Raw genomic sequence first — 22789 nt, forward strand, 5'->3', positions numbered from 1 at the left:
TCTCTCAACAACACATTTCCTGAAACAGCAGATGTACAAAATAAAGGACACTTCTACCAATTTGAAGAAGACATTGATTTAGTATATGTCACTGATTGGTAATCCAGGCTCATGTGACAGGAACATAGGTTCAATCTCACCATTGCAGCACATGGTATTTAACATCAAGTATTAAATCAAGAACATGAAGCTTGACTCAGTCACAGTGACCAACTGCCTTTGAAATAACCTAATTCACACAAGTTCTTTAGGGAAAGAACTGGTCTCCATGTCTGGTGTATACATTACTCAAACTGTTGATTCTTAAATGGTATCTTGGGCGGATTAGTGCCTCAGTGGTTAGCACTGCTGCCTCACCGCGCCAGGGACCCGGGTTCGGTTCCAGCCTCGGGCAACTGTCCGTGTGGAGTTTGCACACCCTCCCAGTGTGCGCGGGGGTTTCCTCTGGGATCTCCGGTTTCCTCCCACAGTCCAAAGATGTGCAGGCTAGGTGAATTGGACTGAAATTATTATCACGTGTGAAAAGCTTTGCCTTATGAGCAATACAGGCAGATCACAGAGTTAAATAGCATAGATAAGTAAATAATATGTAAACAGCAGCAAAAACAAAAATACAGGTACAAGCAAATGTTAAGAGTTTGAGAGTCCATTCAGTATTCTAAAAAGAGTAGGGTAGAAACTGTTATGAAACCGGCTGGTGCACGTGTTCAGGCTTCTGCACCTTCTCCCCAATGATAGAGGTTGTAGAAAAGCATTGCCAGGATGAAAGCAAATTACTGCGGATGCTGGAATCTGAAACCAAAAGAGAAAATGCTGGAAAATCTCAGCAGGTCTGGTAGCATCTGTAAGGAGAGAAAAGAGCTGACGTTTCGAGTCTAACTGATCCTTTGCCATTACTAGGGTGGGATTGATCTTTGTGAATGCTGGCGGCCTTTCCTTGACAGCAGGCTGGTAGATGGATTCTGTAAATGGGAGGTTGGCCTTTGTGATTGTCCGGGCCGAGTTCACCACTCTGTGTGACTGTCTCCGATCCTAAACGGTACAGTTGCCATACCAAGTAGTGACACATCCAGACCGAATGCTCTCAATGGCACACCTATGAAAGTTGGCAAGGGTATTCACCGTCATGCCAAATTTCCTCAGCTGCCTGAGGAAGAGGAGACGTTGTTGGGCCTTTGTAACCAGTGGGTCCACATGAGGAGTTCAAGAAAGCCTGTTGTGGATGACCATTCCCAGGAGCTTGACACTCTCCACTCATTCTATCTCTGTGCTCTTAATGTATAAGGGGGCATGAGTAACATCCCACAGAAAGTCAATAATGAATTCCTTGGTTTTGCCGGCACTGAGAGCGAGATTGTTCTCAGTGCACCATTTTTCTAGGTCTTCCACCTCCCGTCTGTAGTGTGTTTCATTACCATCTGAGATTCAACCGACTATGGTGGGGTCATCAGCGAACTTGTAAATGGCATTAGTCTATATTTGGTGACGCAGTCATGGATATACAGTGAGTACAGTAGGAGGCTGAGTACGCGCCCCTGGGGGGCTCCAGCGTTGGGTCTTAGTGAGGATGAAATATTGTCCCCAATCTTCACTGACTGTGGCCTGTGGGTCAGGAAACAGAGGATCCAGTTGCAGAGAGTGGGGCTTAGTTTGAGATCACTAAGTTTACTAATCAGTCTCGAGGAGATGATAGTGTTGAAGGCTGAACTGTAGTCAATGAGAAGGATTCTTATGTAGCTGTTCTTGGTGTCAAGATGTTCTAGGGAGGAGTGCAGGGTAAGTGATACGGCATCTGACGTGGATCTGTTGGTCTGATAGGCAAATTGGAGTGGGTCAAGAGTAGTGGGGAGGCTGGAGTTGATTAATGCCATAACTTGCCGTGAGTTGGCCATGCTAAATTGTCCATAGAGATTGGTGCATTAGTCAGAGGGAAATGGGTTTGGGTGGGTTACTCTTCAGAGGGTCGGTGTGGACTTGTTGGGCCAAAGGGCCCGTTTCCACACTGGAGGGAATCTAATCTAATCTAATCTTGCCAGGGACACCCGGATCTCATGAAAAAGAACAAAAAACATCTTTAAAACAGAAACATTTTATATTTATGCAGCACTTCTACAATCTCAAGACGCTCAAAGCACTTCATAACCCATCCAGTACTTTTAAAATATAAGACTGAATTTAATGGATTACTGTCATCCAATAAAGGCCTATTCGGATGCACAATGCCCATCAGGTTTAACACTACAAGCTGCCAGTGAAAGGGTGGTGTTGGAGGACGGTTTTGTGTCTCCGATGCTAATCGCAGACCCCCTGCATCAATTTTGCCTCCTGCATCAATACTTCCACCCAACATGCATACACCTCCACTGCAGGGGCTGTCAACCCAACCCCAGTAGGATCCTGGATTTATCTCAATTTCAGGGCAATGATAGGAGGCACAGAGGCAGATACAGTAAGACCAGAAGACATAAGAGCATAGGAGCCATTCAGTCCATGAATCTATTCCACCATTCAATAAGATTATGGCTGATTTGATAATCCTCAAGTCTAATTTCCTCCCTTTTCTCCACTTCTTTGATTCCCTTACTGCTTTAAAAAAAATTGTCTACCATAGCCTTGAGTGCATTTAAGAACTCAGTCTCAACAGCCATCGGTGGTAAAGAATTCCACAGATGCACAACCATCTGAGAAAAGAAACTCATTTGTCTGGAATGCGTAATCCCTTATTCTGACATTATGCCCTCTGGTCCTAGATTCTCCCACAAAGGGAAACAACCTTCTCCCATCTGCCCGTCAAGCCCCTGAAGAATCTTTTGTGCTTCAAAAAAGTCAACCCACCTTTGTCTATACTCCAACAAGTACAGTTTCAATCTACTCAACCTCTCCTCACAACAGTCTCTCCATATGAAGTGGCCACCAATCCTGGTTTGATGCAAACTGCTGACCTCTGACTGACAAGCTCCTCCATGAGCTAAGATTCATCATGGAGAGCACTGGAAGACCTGTCTCACATAAATTAAAGTGCCATAGTCTGAAAAATCAAATCCAGGCAAGTCAAGATATGCCTGTTCTCAACATCCACACAGTTGCAAAGAGCCTGTTCTCAGCTTAAAGTATGGCCCATAGTCACTGCTACAAAGGTAGGAAACATGGTAGTGAATTTGCACACTGCTAGATCCCACAAAGGGCAATATAACAATGATAATATAAGCTGTTTAGTGATGCTGATTGAGACATAGCATTGAGGTCAATTCCCTTGCTCTTCTTTGAAATAGTGTCATGGCACATTCACTTGACAAAAGGAGTTCTTGGTGTAATGTCTCATCCAAAACACAGCACCTTCAGCAGTGTACTCGAGTTTTCGCCTGGCTTTTTGTTCACCTCTCAGGGATACGAGGTCAAGCCATTACTTTTTGACTGAAGAGAGAGTTCCATCAACTGAGTCATGGTTGCAAATCCAATAATCACAGAAACTTTATAATGAATTATAAGTTCTCCATTAGCATTCAACAACTCCTAGGTTTAAATTAATTTATATCCCATATGATAAATCATGTACTCTCAATTAGACCTTTTACACATTATGAAGGTTGTTGATTTACCTGAATTACCATGTACTTTAGAAGTATTTGAAGGAAGTACAAAGTCTGGTCATCTGATATCTTTTCTCCCAATACTGATGGTAGCAGAGGGGTAATATCTTCTGCAGCAATTTTTACTAAGCAGAAAATGAATAAAACATTAATCACACTTTGATTTTATTAATTAAATTAATAAAATTAAAACACCACAATTTAATAAATAAAACTGACTCCCACTTTTTTCCATATTATACATGAATTAGAAACACAATGAGCAAAGTGACCCAAAGGTGTTCATCTGATCCTGATGGGCATAACCTGGCATTTCATCTATTTCAGACGCATCTACGTTCCCTTTTATAATATTTCAACTATAACTGTGCACAGTACTTTAAAAGCTTGATCTAAGCAATGCTCAATACAAACTTAGCATAATTTCTCTGCTTTTCAATTCTAACCTCCTGGAAACAAACATGACTGCTTGGTCTGGTTTTGTGTTTAAAAGTGGTTTTATTAACCTGCATCATTACTTGTAGTTTCAGATCTGTGCATTCCAAATATTGCCAAACACAAAAATATGTCATGAGCCAGTGCAGGTTGGTGTCAAAATATATTCCATGATGTACTTCAGTAATAACTCTGTGCAATTTGACAAACACAGCTGATCAACAATTCAACAAAAAAAATATTATTTTTAAATCAATGTGAATGCCCCACCTTACGAAAAAGTGACCTTCAGAGAACAGGTAGAATGAGCTCCTCATTCCTTTAGTAAGCATAAAAGTATACTCAAAAGCTTTTAAAACATTCCTACTAGTGGGCTTGCACTTAAAATAATCAGTTTAGTTTTCTGATTCTCCTCAAAGCTCCATAAACAAATTAAATTTAGAAATGTGGGTCAGTCAGCTTTGCTCACTTTTTTAAAAAATGAAAACTAGCACAAAAACTCAGGCAACCTAATTTTCTTTTACACTGGTTACACTAATTTTGGGAAAAATATGCTATGAAAAAACTGGATCTTCAAGACTATCGTCTCCAAATATTTTTATTTAACATGGTCCACACTGGACAGCACAAGTTCCAAGGGGAAGATTAAACTTGGACTTACTCGTTATCTTGATATAATGATAAATGCCACTATAAATACTAATTCCATCTCATTTGTAATAGGCTTGATTACTAACCATCAGACACATTATAGGAGGGATTTATGAGCGTATCTAAAGTACATGGTCCAATTTGAGATGAAACAGCTGGAAAACCAGGAACTAGACAAGCAAATAAGGTTAGTTGCTCATCAGAAGAATTCTCTTGCAGTGCTTGAAGCCAAAGTAGATAGAGTCGAATTCCTTCACATCTTATCTAAGGAAAAAAATTTACACAATTTTGGTGAAATTTCATCAATGATTCTAGTGATTATAATCAAGTACAAGTTAGAGCATGATGTATACTAGTAGTTAAACAAATTTCAGCTATACCATTGGATATGCCGCCAGTTAGCATCCAATATCATTTATACAGTATGTATCTACCCAGACTAGCATTTGCATTAATGATTTAGTAGAGCAGTTAATTTTAACAAAAATGCTACTTCCTTTTCCATATTGCACTGGCTAATTGCTCTCAAGTACCAGTTACATTAATGTGTATAGTTCCTATCAGTCACACCAGCTGCTTTTTATTCCAGACAACCACCTTGAGAAAATGGCAGTAAGCATTTGCCAATACCATATGTATAAAACACAAAACCTACATTAAGTGGGCTATTTTTTGGGACATTTTAGGAACTTTGAAACTGACAGGGCAATTCTGAAAAACATTAAACAAAAACATACCATCAAGGACAAAGCCCTCTTGAAGGGTACCCCATCCACCACAAATATATAGTGTGTACCATGTACAAATTGCACCTCAGTGACTCACCAAAGCTTTTTCCAAAGCATCTTCCAAACCATTGACGTTTATCACCTAAAAAGACCAGGGTACCTAGAATACATGGGAACATATTACCTGCAAGTCGCCTGCCGAGTCACATACCATACTGACTCAGAACTATTGAGTGACTCAGCTTTGAGTGATGTTGGAACCACACACATCCATGCAGGTGGGGATTACCTGTCTTTTGCCTTTCAGTTCATGGACAGGCTTTTGGGTATCAGCAGGTGCATTAGTCACCATAAAATTCCAAGCCGTAACCTGCTACTTTAACAACAGTATTTGCATACTGGTCCACAGTTCAGTTTCTAATTAGTGGTAAACACCAAGATATTTATAGCATTAATGATAAGGCCACAGTATGTTAAGGGGAGAGGGAAGGTCACTGATGGAACAGTTGAACGTGATCATGTCTAGGTCACTACCCTGAGAAACTCTTGTCATGCCCTGGAACTAAGATAAGTGAGCTCTAACAATTACAGTCATCTTCCTTTGTGCCAGGTATGACTCCAACCAATTTAGAGTTTTCCCTTGGTTCTCACTAACTCCAGCTTTGCTACAGAAAAATGCCTCAGATCGAACAGGATACAGCACAGAAGATAGTCAGCCCAAACACAATTTTTGTAATGACCAAGTAGTCATTGCAGAAAACAGCTGTCAAACTCTATTGGTAGACCAATGTGAACACTTTCTTATGAACTTTGCAAGGAGGCAAGCATTCTTCACAAACCACATTATTAGCATTGCTGAGCAATTCTCATACAATAATTGCAATTTTGCCAAAGAACTAAAGGAATCTTATATATATAAGACCTACCTGCAGCGTGATCAAAAGGCCACAACCCTTGTGTAAGTTTAGATTCAACATAATTAAAGGTTTATCAACCAACATTCCTACTTCCGTATCAACTTGCATTAACAAATACATTTTGCACATTTCAACCAGTGTTTTTCTAACAGTTAATCCATGCCTTTATATTGTGCGATGTAGACATTAACTCGGATCCCCAAACTTCAGTTCTAACCTTTACTGTTGATTGTACATTGCCCATCTCTGCATCTAGCCCATATGTTATCACAGATTTGAAATTCACTGAAGGAATTTGGATTGAACATTTCAGCACTGGAAACAGCAATACCAAAAATCTAAATGATCACCAACAATTTGGGGAAGAAATAAATTTCACAATAGAACGAATTCAATAACAATTACATTGGTAACAAGCATATACTACTTCAATATAAGTATAGTACATACAAATACGTTGGTTTGCCCAAATGGTACTCATGCTCACATGACCCTTTCCTCATTTTATTTAATATAATTCGATAAATATATCCTTCATTCCTTTTATTCACCTACCTTAAATTCAATTACTCAATGCACTTCCGCAGTTCCTTCTAGCAGCATAATTCATAATCCAATCATGCTCTGAATGAAGTTTTTCTTGAAATTCTCCAGACTGCTATCAGGTAAACCCATAGTCTTCTTTTTACGGAAAATGTATAATTGTTCAAGTATAATTTTGATATTCCATAAGCACACTGAATTAAGTTGTGCAGCCTACATAAAAGGTCATTCTTTATACTCTCCACCTATGCAATGCTAATTCTAAGTTTTTGACTATTAAAATGTGACTGATTCAAAGTTATCAAAAATCAACATGTCTGCCAAATGTTCTTCTGTTTGGCTTTTGTTTTTCATAACATGTTTAGCAATTATGTAGAACCCTAACTAAAACAAAGAAAATTTATTTTCAAAAAAATGTTGAAAACTATTTCAAACCTAAATTACACATAGAATTGTGCTACTCATCTTGGTCTATCGACCAAGTCACCAAAAGATCAACACTCAAATTTGGACAACAATCTTTCACTCCAATTACATATAATGAATGGTTAATTTGAGTGCTATTTGTAAACATTTTGCAGTAATTCACAAACACCAATTGCTTAACAGGTAATCAACAATACATTAATTTATTATAAACATTTGTTTAAAACATGCCACTTAAGAGGCTTAGCATAAAATAAAACAAATTAAGCAGTCTATTGTGCACTCACTTCTAATGATGTCTCTCTTTCATAGCTGAGACAAATATTTCAGTTGCTACAATACCGGAACGCATCCAGCAAACATCCAGAGTATCTTCATGAAGTAGAAATATAAACTATGGTAAACATCTTTAATAGATCACATACACCTCCAAGATGTTGGCTGTGAAACTGGCCAGGGAATTGGTAACCTATGTTTCCACATTCTCATTAATTATAATGAAGAAAATCACAAGCACAACAAGCAAAATATATTAAAGCTCTTACCTTAACAGAGTTTCCAGTGTGCAGAAGTTTCTTCAAAATTGAGCCTAAAGTATTAATGTGGTTGTAAATTAAAGATTGCAGATTTAAACATATGTATATAAATAATACAAGCAGCATCAGACATAGTTCAGTGAGGCACAAAATTGACTCTAAAGAGTCACAGGGGCGTACAGCACAGAAATAGACCCTTTGGTCCAACCTGTCCATGCCGACCAGATACCCCAACCTAATCTAGTCCCATTTGCCAACACCTGGCCCACATTCCTCTAAATCCTTCCTATTCATATATCCATCCAGATGCCTTTTAAATGTTGTAATTGTAGTAGCCTTGATCACTTCCTCTGGCAGCTAATTGCATACATGCACCACCCTCTGCGTGAAGAAGTTACCCCCCTTAGGTCCCGTTTACATTTTTCCCCCCTCACCCTGAACTGATGCCCTCTCGTTCTAGACTCCCCCACCCCAGGGAAAAGACAATTGTCTGTTTATTCGATCCAAACTCCTTTATAAACCCTATAAGGTCACCCCTCAGCCTTTGATGCTCCAGGGAAAACTGCCCCAGCCTGTTCAGCCTCTCCCTGTAGCTCAAATCGTCAAACATTGGCAACATCCTTGCAAATCTTTTCTGAACCCTTTCAAGTTTCACAACATCTTTCCGATAGGAGGGAGAGCAGATTTGCACATAATATTCCAAAAGTGGCTTAACCAATGTCCTGTACAGTCGCAACATGACCTCCTGTCTCCTACACTCAGTGCTCTATCCAATAAAGGAAAGCATTAGAAACACCTTCTTCACAATCCCATCTACCTGCGACTCCACTTTCAAAGACCTATGAGCCTGCACTCCATGGTGTCTTTGTTCAGCAATCCTCCCTAGGACCTTACCATTAAATGTATAAGACGTGCTCTGATTTGCTTTTCCACAATGCAACACCTATCATTGAGATAAATTAAACTCCATCTGCCACTCCTCAGTCCACTGGCCCATCTAACTGAGATCCCGTTGTACTCTGAGGTAACCTTCTTCACTGTCCACTGCACCTCCAATTTGTGTCATTATAAACCTACGAACTAAACTTCTTATGTTCACATCCAAAGCATTTATATAAATGACAAAAAGCAGTGGATCCAGCACAGATCCTTGTGGCACACCTCTGGTTACAGGCCTTCAGTCTAAAAAGGAACCCTCCACCACTGTTTCCTATCTTCAAGCCAGTTCTGCATCCAAATGGCTAGTTCTCTCTGTATTCTGCGAGATCTAGCCTTGCTAACCAGTCTCCTATAGGGAATGTTGTCAAACACCTGACTGAAGTCCATACAGATCATGTCCACCATTCTGCCCTCATCAATCCTCTTCATTACTTCTTCAAAAAAAACTCAGTCAAGTTCATGAGATATGATTTCCCACACATAAAGCCATATTAACTATCCCTAATCAGTTCTTGCCTTTAAAATGAACTGCAGAGTGTCAGCTAATTGCAATACAACTTAGTAAAGCACATGAAGATTTGTCAGAAAAGTTAATTTAACTATACCTGCACCAGTAAAGTCTGCTCAGTTAAAATGGTTAAAACAAACTCTTTCAAACCTTCCACAGCATCATGACCAAGTTTATCCAGATAAGTGACCCATAAAAGATCCAACAGCATTGCAGGTTCAATCTCTGGTCTATAGCTGAATTCGCTGACCTCAGTTCAACTTCTGTTCAATCCAGTTTTCCAAAGTATCAGTGGGTTAGGGAGTAGAAGCAATTTCAGCTTTGCTACACCAAATTGCTATTCAGAATCTCAGCACAAGTGGTCAGGTCAAGTTCCACTGTGGTGCCACTCACAATCAGAAAGCTTGTCAAAACTCAGTCAAGGTTCACACATTGTTAATAGCAAACGTGGCAAGTTATCAGAAGCAAAATGCAACCTATGGAACAGTTCAACAGTCAGAAGTAATGACCACATGAAGTAGTGGAGGCAGTGATGTAGTGACATTGTCAGTATACTAGTAATCTGTGGAAGATGGTGAAATTTGAATTCAATTCAATTAATAAAATCTGGAATACAGATCTGGTCTAATGGGGTGACATGAAACCACTGTTGATTGGCATAAAAACCAATCCGGTTAAGTAAGGAAAATCTGTCTCTCACTGTTCTGGCATACATGCAGCAATGTGGTTGAATCTTAAGTACCATCTGAAATAACTATCAAATCATCCAGTTGAAACTAACCAATATAAAAGTGTGATGAAAAGGAATTAAACGGAAGGGTAGCCTTAATACAAGTAATACCAGGGTCTTGAGTAGTGATGTAGAACAGAGGGACCTAGGAGTTCAGATATATAATTCTTTGTAGTTTGTATCACATATATTCAGGGGTGGTTAAAAAGGCATTTGGCACGCTTGCTCAATGCTTTGACTTGGGAAGTCATGTTAAGGTTGTACAGGATGTTGGTGAGGCCTCTTCTGGAATACTGTGCTCAGTTCTGGTCTCCCTGTTATAAGAAAGATAGTTAACACTCGAAAGAGTTCAGAAGAGATTTACCAATATGTTGATGAGAATGGAAGGTATACAGAAAAGCTGGATAGGATGGGACATTTTTCCACTGGAGCATAGGAGGTTGAGAGGTGACCTGATGTAAATTTATAAAATAATGAGAGGTATAGGTAGAGTTAATGGCAGTTGTCTTTTCCCGAGGATGGGGGATTTCAAGACTAGGGAGCACATTAAGGTGACAGGAGAGAAAATTAAAACAAGACGTGAGGGGCAATTTTTTGTTTTACAATTAGGACGTTCACATGTGAAATCAACTTCTTGAGGAAGTCATTTAAATTCTGGGTACAATTACAATGTTTAAAAGATATTTGATAATTACATGAATAGGAAAGGTTTGGAGGGCATGGCAGGCAGGTGGGATTAGTTTAGTTTGGGATTATGTTCGGCATGAGCTGGTTGGACTGAAGAGTCTGTTTCCGTGCTGTATTACTATAATTCTAGGTAGATGATGGTCTAATGGTAATATTTATAGACTATTAAGTCAGCGACCCAGGTAGTGTTTTGTGGATCTGGGTTTGAATCCCATCATGGAAGATGGTGGAATTTGAATCCAATAATAATCTGGAACTAAGAGTCTAATGATGACTATGAAGCCAATTGTCAAGAAAATCCCATCTGGTTCACTAATGTCCTTTGAGAAGGAAATCTACTGTCTTTAACAGTCTGGCATAAATGCGACTTCAGATCAATGTGGTTGACGAAAGATGGGCAATAAATATGGCCTAGTCATGATGTCCACATCTCATGACAAAATAAAAATAGTCCCCTGGCACCAACCAAGCACAGGAAATGATAAGAACAAACCCAACCAAACCTGCAAAGTCCTTCTTACTAATGGTGCTCATGAACTAAATTGCTATTCCTTCACAGCTGCGAGATCAAAATCCTGGAACTCTCTCCTCAGCAGCACTGTGGGTGTACCTGTAGATTGCAGATGTTCAAAAAGGCACTCACCGCCATCTTCTCTCAAGTGTCATTAGAAATGAGCAACAAATAGAAACACAGGAACAGTAGTAGGCCATTCAATGCCTCCAGCCTGTTCCACTATTCGATGAGATCATGGTTGATCTACGGCCTCAGTTCACATACCTGCCTTTGGATCGCAACCTTGGAGACCTTCATTTAATAATAATTTGTCTCAGCTTTAAAACTAACAACTGATCAAACATCAACAGTCATTCGTGGAAGACAGCTCTAAGCCTCGACCACCCTACATGTGTATCTCTACTGAATGGTTTGACCCTAATTTTTAGACTATGCCCCTTAATTCTAGAAACTCACAATCAGCAAGAAAAAAATTATCCACCCCGCATTTTCCTGTTAATATCTTGAAGATTTAAATTAGATCATCCCTTAACTTTCTAGATTCTAGAGAAAACAGAATTAATTTGCATAAGCTCACCTCATAACTTAATCTAAATTCAGGTATCACTCTGGGAACCGAAGTGTACTCTCTCCAAAGCAAATACACCCTTCCTCAGTGTGTGCTAGTTTGGGCATAGCTACAAGACCAACACCCTATGAATGAATTTTTTAAAAGTAGGAATAGAAAATCGTTAAGGGCAAACTGCTCTCCAGACATAATTAAAAACGTAAAAATATCCTTCAAAAGATTTTATTTTAAGATTAGATTTGATTCCCTACAGTATGGAAACAGGTCCTTCGACCCAACAAGTCCACACCAACCTTCTGAATTTCTTGCTAACTAATCAAAATTTGACACCAAATACTAAAAAAAAATTATTAGAAGGTAGAGGAGCCAGGATGAAAATGGGCAACTATTAAACACTCATGGAAACCCTGTATTATGGAAGTAGGCCATTCAACCCATCGAGGAGGAAGTGAGGACTGCAGATGCTCGGTCTACACTAACCTTCCAAAGAGCATCCCACCCAGACAAACCCCGTTCCTTATCCCCATTGACCTATCTAGCACATCCCTGGACACTATGGGCAATTTAGGATGGCCAATCCAGATAGCCTGCACACCTTTGGACATTACAACACCCAGAGGAAACCCAGGCAGACACAGGGAAAACATGCAAGCTCCACAAAGCCCACAGGTCGAATCAAACCCAGATCCCTGGAGCTGAGGCAGCCGTGCTAACTACTGAGCCACTGTACCTGTTGCAATTATGATAAACCTAGCAAAGTCAGAAAATTGTAAATTCAAGAAGTAATTCCAGAAACTGAGCACATAGTGTATACTGGCACTTGAACCACTGACGTATTGCTATCTTGTCAAAGGTGCAATAATTTGCAATGAGACATTAAACTGAAATATTATCTGCCTAATCAGGTGAACGCAGCACCGTCAAAGAACGGCAGGAACTTCTATGCATCCCAGACAATGTCAACGTTTCAATCAGTACGACAAAAATACATTAATCATTGAGCTTATTTACTGTTGACAAAATTAAGTATCCAGTGCCTATTTGATGAATAAGCACAATAAAACCAAGGCAAAGCTCAACCATGAGGCCATTTCACTCATTTGCATTGACACCAGCTGAGGTACTGCCTGGCAGATGTGCTGAGTGTTGACATGCTAAATGCTCCAGGCTGAATCGAGCATAGATCAAACATCACTGACTGTCTTCATTTGAATGTTTTAATATCCACTTAAGTGATGTAAATAGTTGTCAGAAACTGTTGATGTTCTGAATAGTTGATAACTTGTTTATATTAAAAACCAGTGGCATTTTGACAATGTATTCTATTCTCCTGATAGAATTGACAGAAAATCAATTCTGACCATCTAAGATCAACTTTTTGGTTTAACGAGCAACAGAAGTAACAAGGCAGAAAAATACTAAACAACTCGTGCCAAGCCTGGCTGAAACCTTGTTTAAATACAAAAGGAATAAAGTGCCTGAAACAAGTAATCCTTAGTTCATTTATCCATAACAAGAAACAAGTAGTTTGTATTTAGAGTCACCTGATCAAGTACCTCAATGTTACCAAGTCATACAGCATCTAGAGCGCATGAACAGGTGACTTAACCCAGTTGGCATAAACCCAGGGTGCAGTTGCCAAAGGTCTGCTTGAATTAAACATTACCTGCCTGTGGTGTATTTGTTCGTCTAGAAATGAACTCCATAACCTTTTAAGGCCTTATCAGCAGGTATTGATACTTTTGGCATTTAATGCATCAGTATTCTCAAATGTCTTTGCTGAGTACTCATCAAAGGAACCTTTTTTAAAAAATTCTATCAAAATGGACAGTCTCACAATTCACCATACCAAATTTTGTTTGCCATTTATCTTCCAACTCTGTAAGCTTATTTGTACCTTTCTATATCTTAATAAGTTCTCTCATATTAGATATATTGTCCCATCTATCATCATCTGCATTTTTTCCACCCTACCTCCAATATTCATGTTCAAATCATTTATGTATGTACAGAAAAACTGAACTCAAAAGGTCCCTGGAGTACATATTTCTCATTTCTGCTCGTCTGAAGAAATTCTTTCAGTGGCTACCCAGCTTTCAATTTTTAGTCAATTTTCAATCAACTTTGTTCCACTCTCCACAGATGCTGTAGAACTGCCAAGTTTCTCCAGCATTTTTTGTTGGCTTCAGATTTCGAGTATCCACATTATATTGCCCTGATTTCAATCAACAGTTACATGTCGACATCTGTCTTGTCCTCAAGCATAAGGGCTGCACAGAGACTCATGTGGCTCATTGGCATCTGTCCCTATCTCTGAGATAGGATGCCAGTTGAGTTCCTACTGCTCCAGAGGTTGTAATAGCATCTAAGAACAGGATGACAGGGCCCTCTTGTGGCACAATAGTGTCCCTACCCCTGACCAGGAAACTCAGGTTCAATTCCTACCTGCTCCAGAGGTGTACAATAACATCTCTGAACAGGTTGATTAGAAAAAATAGATTTTTTAAAAAACAGGTGATCAGAAAACATCGAGACTTCACATCTACTGCCTTATAAAATGCAGTCATGTTTGTTAAGTCAACAAGCACAGGAGCCAATCTGTCTGTAACAATGAATCACAAGTACTCAATTAAAGAATTAAAAGTCCATGTTTTTCTGATTTTCATGATAAGGAAAATGTAGCCAAGAACCATTCATTCTTCTCTAACTCGTGCCACAAGATCTTGAATATTCAAGTGAACAGTTTAATGCCTTATCCAAGGTAGCACTTGCAACAACAGTTCTTCAGGTCTACAGAGGAAAGTCAGCCTGAATTGTGTGTGTGTCCTTAGTGGAACCTGAGTTCTTGAGCTCAACCTCAAAAATTGCAGAAGCAATTCACCAACCTTTTCCCCAAACCATACAGTCACACATTAGAAGGAAACAGTTTTGCGCATTTACAGAGCTGCAAAAATATTTTAACAACAAGGTTTACATCAGGTTTCTCCTCTGATTGCCCTAAGAGAATACTGTTCTACCAATTTCAGTTATTTTACAATAGTAGTCTTCTTTACTGGTGCTGAAACTTAACAGTTCTTGGAGAGAGATTTTAAATCCTAATTCCCTATACTTTCAGGTCTTCGGTTAATCTCATATTGTAAGCGTACATAAATTGCTTCATCATATTGTGACACCAACACATGATATCATTTTATTCAAGTTATCACAATACAAAGAAAGAAAGTTTCTTTCTCGCACTTCTGACCTCTCGTATACCTCTATTCTTTGCATTCCACTATAGGCAGCTCAGTCCTCAGCTATATCTTACCAAATCTCAAAGTTTGTTCCTGAAAGTACCCTCGTCTCACCCTTTCACAATCTTCACTAGAATCATAGAGTCATAGAGATGTACTGCACGGAAACAGACCCTTCAGTCCAACTCATCCATGCCGACCAGATATCCTAACCTAATCAAGTCCCGTTTGCCAGCACGTGGCCCATATCCCTCCAAACCCTTCCCAATCGTATACCCATCCAGAAGCTTTATAAATGCGGTAACTGGACCAGCCTCCACCACTTCCTCTGGCAGCTCATTCCATACACGCATCACCCTCTGCATGAAAAAGTTGCCCTTAGGTCCCTTTTATAACTTTCCCCTCTCACCCTAAACCTATGCCCTCTAGTACTGGACTCCCCCACTCCAGGGAAAAGACTTTGTCTATTTACCCTATCCATGCCCCTCATAATTTTGTAAACCTCTAAGGTCACCCCTCAGCCTCCAATGCTCCAGGAAAAACAGCCCCAGCCTGTTCAGCCCCTCTCTGTAGCTCAAATCCTCCAACCCTAGCAACATCCTTGTAAAGCTTTTCTGAACCCTTTCAAGTTTCACAACAGCCTTCCGATGGGACGGAGACCAAATTTGCATGCAATATTCCAAATGTCCTATACAAACGCAACATGACCTTCCAATCATATACTCAGTGCTCTGATCAATAAGGGAATGCATACCAAATGCCTTCTTCACTATTCAATCTACCTGCGACTCAACTTTCAAGGAACTATGAACCAGCACTCCAAAGTTTCTTTGTTCAGAGATACTCCTGAGAAGCTTAGCATTAAGTGTTTAAGTTCTGCCCTCATTTGCCTTTCCAAAATGTAGCACCTCACATTTATCGAAATTATACTCCATCTGCCACTTCTTGGCCCATTGGCCCATCTGATCAAGATCCTGCTGTAATCTGAGGTAACCTTCTTCACTTCTAGTACACCTCCAATTTTGGTGTCATCTGCAAACTTACTAACTATACCTCCTAGTTCACATCCAAATTATTTATACAAATGACAAAAACCAGTGGATCCAGCACCGATCCTTGTGGCACTCCACTGATCACAGGCCTCCAGTCTGAAAAACAACCCTCCACCACCACCCTCTGTCGTCTATCGTCGAGACAGTTCTGTATCCAAATGGCTAGTTCTCCCTGTATTCCATGAAATCTAACCTTGCTAATCAGTTTCCCATGGGGAACCTTGTCAAACGCCTTACCAAAGTCCATACAGATCACATCTACTGCTCTGCCCTAATCAGTCCTCTTTGTTACTTCTTCAAAAATCTCAATCAAGTTCATGAGACATGATTTCCCACGCACAAAGCCATGCTGACTATTCCTTGCCTTTCCAAATACACGTAAATCCTGTCCCTCAGGATTCCCTCCAACAACTTGCCCACCACCAATGTCAGGCTCACTGGTCTATAGTTCCCTGGCTTTTCCTTACCTCCTTTCTTAAATAGTGGCACGATGTTAGCCAATCTCCAGTCTTTCGGCACCTCACCTGAGAGTATCGATGATACAAATATCTCAGTAAGAGACCCAGTATCATTTCCCTAGCTTCCCAAACAGTTCTGGGGTACACCTGATCAGGTCCTGGGGATTTATCCACTTTTATGTGTTTCAAGATATCTAGCACCACCACCTCTGTCATATGGGCATTTTTCAAGATATCACCATCTATTTCCCCACATTCTTTTCTTCCATGCCCTTTTCCACAGTAAACACTGATGCAAAATACTTGTTTAGTATCTCCCCCATCTCCTGTAGCTCAACACATAGCCTGCACTGATGATTTTTGAGGGGCCCTATTCTCTTCTAGTTACCCTTTTGTCCTTAAAATATTTATAAAATCTCTGGATTCTCCTTAACTGCATTTGCCAAAGCTACCTCATGCCCCCTTTTTGTCCTCCTGATTTCCCTCTTAAGTAGATACTTACTGCATTTATATTCTTCCAAGGATTCTCTCAATCTCTCCTGTCTATACCTGACATATGCTTCCTTCTTTTTCTTAACCAAAACTTCAATTTCTCTAGTCATCCAGCATTCTCTATTCCCACCAGCTTTTCCTTTCTCCTAACAGGAATATACTGTTATTCCTGGACTTTTGTAATCTCATTTTCCAACCGCCCCTTCACCTGCGAACAACTGCCCCAATCAGCTTTTGAAAATTCTCGCTAATAGAGTCAAAATTAGCTTCGTCCAATTTAGAACTTCAACAGTTAGATCTGGTCTACCCTTTTCCATCACTATTTTAAATCTAATAGAATCATTAGCCACCTGTTTGACTAAGCCTTTAGTCAAGTGTGTGTATTAAAAAATAGTGACTGTCAATTAGGATAATAGAATTTTTTTTTAAATAGAGCCACAATCTTTCGTTGTACATAATATGCCAAGTGTGATCTAATCCAGTTTGAACACATTGAATTTACTTTCTTATTTTTCCTCAAATTACAATTGCACTTTTTAACTGATTTTGACTGTAACAATTCATTTAAAATAACTACCAGTGATAATCTTCATGAAACTTTTGTTAGTTATTTATATTCACTCTCAATTACCTTGCTATCCCTTGTTTATTGCTTGCGCTCATAAAAAAAAGATAAGCTAAATAAAAGTGCTAAAATTTTAAACATTTCCCATAAGATACCATATACTAAAGAGAGGTTACATTGCTCACTACAATTTTTTTTACATTGGAGACTAACTGGTTGTCTCGAATCCAAGTGGCCCAAAATTCCACTTGCTAGCTGTCGCTACTTACTTCCAGTCTACTACCTAAAGGTGGATTACATTCCTGAACTGCAATTTTTACACTTAAATACCTTTTAGTCGTCTTGAACCTAAATGGCCCAAAAATCCACAAGTCTTTACACTTGCTTTTGCCCACTGGTCTTCCACAGCCCCTCCTCTGCTTGACACTCCCTCTCTCAAACACCTTCCTTCAGCAGAGCCCCTGGGAAGGACTAAGAAGGCTGATGCAAACAAGGGAGTAGGTGGTGGTTAGTGGGAGCGATCTAGCAAGTAAGAGAAAGCCAATTTTTGTCCAATTAAACTTCTCTGAAACACCATGCGACATGCTACATCTTAAATTTCAAATACATTTAAAATTTCTATTAACTCCTCTGTAAAGGTTCACTCTACAGATGTCTTCCTGATGTAAAATATAACCTCTGGGCCCTTTGCCCTAGCCATTAATTCCAAATAGAATTTATTTTGTCACATCTATTGTTAATCCACCATTCACTGGAGCAACTCAACAATTAATGAAAAACCTGGAAAAACAGAAAAAGACTCAAGCCAATAAAGACAATATTAAATCCAAGTGAAAATAAGCACCAAGGTGGTCACACATTCATATTTGCCACATGAAAATAAGTTAATATTTTAAATTCCTCTTCAAAATCCTAAAATTGCATTTTACAAGAGATTGTAATGGTTTTAATGTCATAAAGGCATGTGATATGAATTACAAAAAGGAAATAGGAAACAAAACAACTTTGGTCTGCATTATAGAGATTATGAAAGTAAAGGAAGGATGTAACCAAGAAGGAAACCAAAAATAATAGGATTATGAAAAGCTAAAAGGTTAGAACCAACATTGAGGGACTAAAATAAATGAACTGCACCAATGCTTTATGCAAACTTTCCCAAATGAATGTTAGTATTCTACATTAACAAAAATCAACTACAGACATTTATGTTGCATATAGTCAATGCCATTTAAGAAAATGTAACTTGCGACCTTAAAAGATAAAACACTGTATAAATTACAGGGAGAAAAATTAATTTGAGTAAAGATCACACCTTATCATAATCATGCAGAGTTTACAAATTGCTCCACGATTTGCAAATATGAAAGAAATATACCACTTTTTCTTACCTATGCTGTGAAATTGCCATCTGTTGTTGATTTTCTCAGGAAGAAGTTGAAGTATTTTCTGTTCAAGATAAATTTCAAGTACAAATTAAGATCATGTTTCAGTATAACATGAAATTCAAAGCTTCGGATACAGTCATGAAGTCGTCTGCAGGAGGCTGTTTGGACCAGTTGTCTACATTCGCCCTGTAAAACCGCACAGTTAACCTTCTTCCCCTGTTCTGTTCACATGGCCCTGCAGGTTTATTGCCTTCAAATATCCATCCAATTTCCTTTTGAAATGCTAGCTTACACCACCCAAGTTGGCACGAGTTCCAAATCTTTACCACACAATGTGTTAAAAAGTTCCTTCTCACAATCCCCTTGCATCTTTTACCTAGTATCAACAATGTTTCTCTATTAAGACTGAACTTCTGCACAAAAATAGTGAAAACAGTGATAATTAAAGTGACACATTACAGGTTTGAAAATTTCAGAAGTCTCACTTGACACATTTGGAAGTACTATTCTGTCTGGTGCATATTTGATATGAACACTTCAGAACAAACCAAACATTCTTAGTTATCATTCATCAAGTATCACACTTTGATTTTGAAATTCTGTTCTTTTCAAAATTGTATGTACAATCCCACTTAAATAAAAGTCAAGATTTTGACCTTTAGTTTCGACTCGTAATTGCTGCGCTCTTTTCGGAAATATCTCATTACTGACAGGTTAGAACATAGAACATAGAACATAGAACAATACAGCACAGAACAGGCCCTTCGGCCCACGATGTTGTGCCGAACATTTGTCCTAGCTTAAGCACCCATCCATGTACCTATCCAATTGCCGCTTAAAGGTCACCAAAGATTCTGACTCTACCACTCCCACAGGCAGCGCATTCCATGCCCCCACCACTCTCTGGGTAAAGAACCCACCCCTGACATCTCCCCTATACCTTCCACCCTTCACCTTAAATTTATGTCCCCTTGTAACACTCTGTTGTACCCGGGGAAAAAGTTTCTGACTGTCTACTCTATCTATTCCTCTGATCATCTTATAAACCTCTATCAAGTCACCCCTCATCCTTCGCCGTTCCAATGAGAAAAGGCCTAGCACTCTCAACCTATCCTCGTATGACCTATTCTCCATTCCAGGCAACATCCTGGTAAATCTTCTCTGCACCCTCTCCAAAGCTTCCACATCTTTCCTAAAGTGAGGCGACCAGAACTGCACACAGTACTCCAAATGTGGCCTAACCAAAGTCCTGTACAGTTGCAACATCACTTCACGACTCTTGAATTCAATCCCTCTGCTAATTAACGCTAATACACCATAGGCCTTCTTACAAGCTCTATCCACCTGAGTGGCAACTTTCAAAGACCTATGAACATAGACCCCAAGATCCCTCTGTTCCTCCACCTCACTAAGAACCCTACCGTTAACCCTGTTTTCCGCATTCTTATTTGTCCTTCCAAAATGGACAACCTCACACTTGGCAGGGTTGAACTCCATCTGCCACTCCTCAGCCCAGCTCTGCATCATATCCAAGTCCCTTTGCAGCCGACAACAGCCCTCCTCACTATCCACAACTCCACCAATCTTCGTATCATCTGCAAATTTACTGATCCACCCTTTGACTCCCTCATCCAAGTCATTAATAAAAATTACGAACAGCAGAGGACCCAGAACTGATCCCTGCGGAACTCCACGTGTAACTGGGCTCCAGGCTGAATATTTACCATCTACCACCACTCTCTGACTTCGACCGGTTAGCCAGTTTTCTATCCAATTGGCCAAATTTCCCTCTATCCCATGCCTCCTGACTTTCCGCATAAGCCTACCATGGGGAACCTTATCAAATGCCTTACTAAAATCCATGTATACTACATCCACTGCTCTACCCTCATCCACATACTTGGTCACCTCCTCAAAGAATTCAATCAGACTTGTAAGGCAAGACCTACCCTTCACAAATCCGTGCTGGCTGTCCCTAATCAAGCAGTGCCTTTCCAGATACTCATAAATCCTATCCCTCAGTACCCTTTCCATTACTTTACCTTCCACCGAAGTAAGACTAACTGGCCTGTAATTCCCGGGGTTATCCCTATTCCCTTTTTTGAACAGGGGCACAACATTCGCCACTCTCCAGTCCCCTGGTACCACCCCCATTGACAGTGAAGACGAAAAGATCATTGCCAACGGTAATGCAATTTCCTCTCTTGCTTCCCACATAATCCTAGGATATATCCCATCAGGCCCGGGGGACTTATCTATCCTCAAGTTGTTCAAAATGTCCAACACATCTTCCTTCCCAACATGTATCTCCTCTAGCTTACCAGTCCGTTTCACACTCTCCTCTTCAACAATACGGTTCCTCTCATTCATAAATACTGAAGAAAAGTACTCATTCAAGACCTCTCATATCTCTTCCGACTCAATACACAGTCTCCCACTACTGTCCTTGATTTGACCTACCCTCGTTCTCGTCATAAAGGTTGTCCTTGTAAATTATAGAAATCCCATTGCCTGACAGTGAACCAAACATTTTTTTTCATTATTTCAGTTAAAGAGCAATATTAAAAGGAAAGTGTGTGTCTTGGCTGGTGCTTGAGAGATGAAGAATTGCAAACATTATGTCCTTGTTCAAAAGAGGTCACAGAGATTGGTCGGCAATTGCAGGACTTGGGCAATGAGTTAAAATATTCAGAGAGCCAGTGCAGGCATTAAGAGGCAATGGTCTCCTTCTGCACCATAACAACTGTAGCTCTAAGTGTCTTCATTCAGTGCTAATGGCCCTTGTCTCTGAGTCAGTTGCTTATTGATTTAAGTCTTAATCTGGACTGTCTCAGCAGGAAGAAATTAAATTTATCCATCGGATCCCTGGCTTAAATGTCGATGGTTAGCCTGTCAGCCTAACTTAGGTGGTAGGGATCATTTCTGGAAACAATTATTGAGGATAGAAATAAAGTTACAGAAAGAATGTGGGTTGATTCATTAGAATTCAGCATGGATTTGATAAGACAAACTCATGTCCACTTAATGTCCTGGAGACTTTTTGATGAAGTAACAGAGGGTTGATGAGGTCAAGGCTGTGGACGTGCATAAAATTCCAAAAGGCACGCAATACAGTGCCACACAACAGACTAGAGAGAAAAGTTTAAGTCACGAAATACAAGGGACAGTAGCATTGTGGATACTAAACTGGTTGACTGATAGGAAACAGACATAACTTAATGGGCATTGTTTGGGCTGAAAAATTTGTTATGGAGTTCCCAGAGTTCAGCATTGGAAACTTCATTTTTCCTGATAATATAAATGACTGTGATGTTGATGTGCAGAGACATAGGCTTAGCTGGGATCACCATCAACAGTTATGCCAAGGGAACCCATAAATAAATTTAATTTCTTTCTTCCTGCTTACACTGTCTGGATTGGGACTTAAATCAATAAGCAACTGACTTAGAGACAGGACTATTACCACTGATAGAAGACACATGGAGCCACAGTTGTTAGGGTGCGGGAGGAGGCCATTGATCCATTATGCCTGCACTGGCTCTCTGAGGATTTTAACTTATTGCCCATGCCCTGCAATGTTTGACAATTTTAAAGTTAGCAGATGACAAAAAAAAGTGAGAATCTTAATCAGAACTGGCTATCGTGGAAAACTTCAAAAAGGACATTTACATGGGTGGAGTGGGCAGACAAGTGGCAGATAAAGTTTAATGTAGAAAAGTGAGAGATGCACTTTGATATAAAAAACATGAAGAGATAGTATAAAATAAAGGGTATGATTCTAAAGGGTGTGCACGAGCAGAGAAACCCTGGTGTATATGTATACAGGTCTTTA

The 22789-nt window shown here is 39.7% G+C and overlaps 1 protein-coding gene across 6 annotated transcripts in view; it reads right to left on the bottom strand.

Annotated features, from left to right (window-relative positions):
* The window catches only part of ralgapa2 (Ral GTPase activating protein catalytic subunit alpha 2), a 562522-nt gene that overhangs the window by 432898 nt on the left and 106835 nt on the right, over positions 1-22789 (bottom strand). For 5 of the 6 annotated variants that reach the window (XR_015758519.1, XM_043696530.2, XM_043696527.2 and 2 more), the window contains exons 4-7: positions 18961-19018; positions 7836-7879; positions 4763-4940; positions 3600-3715 (exon numbers count right to left, since the gene is read on the bottom strand). Coding sequence is in view for 5 of the 6 variants with exons in the window: in XM_043696530.2 (XP_043552465.2) it covers positions 3600-3715; positions 4763-4940; positions 7836-7879; positions 18961-19018 (396 nt within the window). In the remaining variant the exon portion in view is untranslated. The remainder of the gene's footprint in view (positions 1-3599; positions 3716-4762; positions 4941-7835; positions 7880-18960; positions 19019-22789) is intronic. The other variant, XM_087991613.1, reaches the window with a different exon arrangement.

The sequence above is a fragment of the Chiloscyllium plagiosum genome, unplaced genomic scaffold (genome assembly GCF_037043375.1).
Source record: "Chiloscyllium plagiosum isolate Xiang-an unplaced genomic scaffold, Cpla_swu_hap1 HiC_scaffold_10, whole genome shotgun sequence".
In the NCBI taxonomy this organism is placed as follows: Eukaryota; Metazoa; Chordata; class Chondrichthyes; order Orectolobiformes; family Hemiscylliidae; genus Chiloscyllium; species Chiloscyllium plagiosum.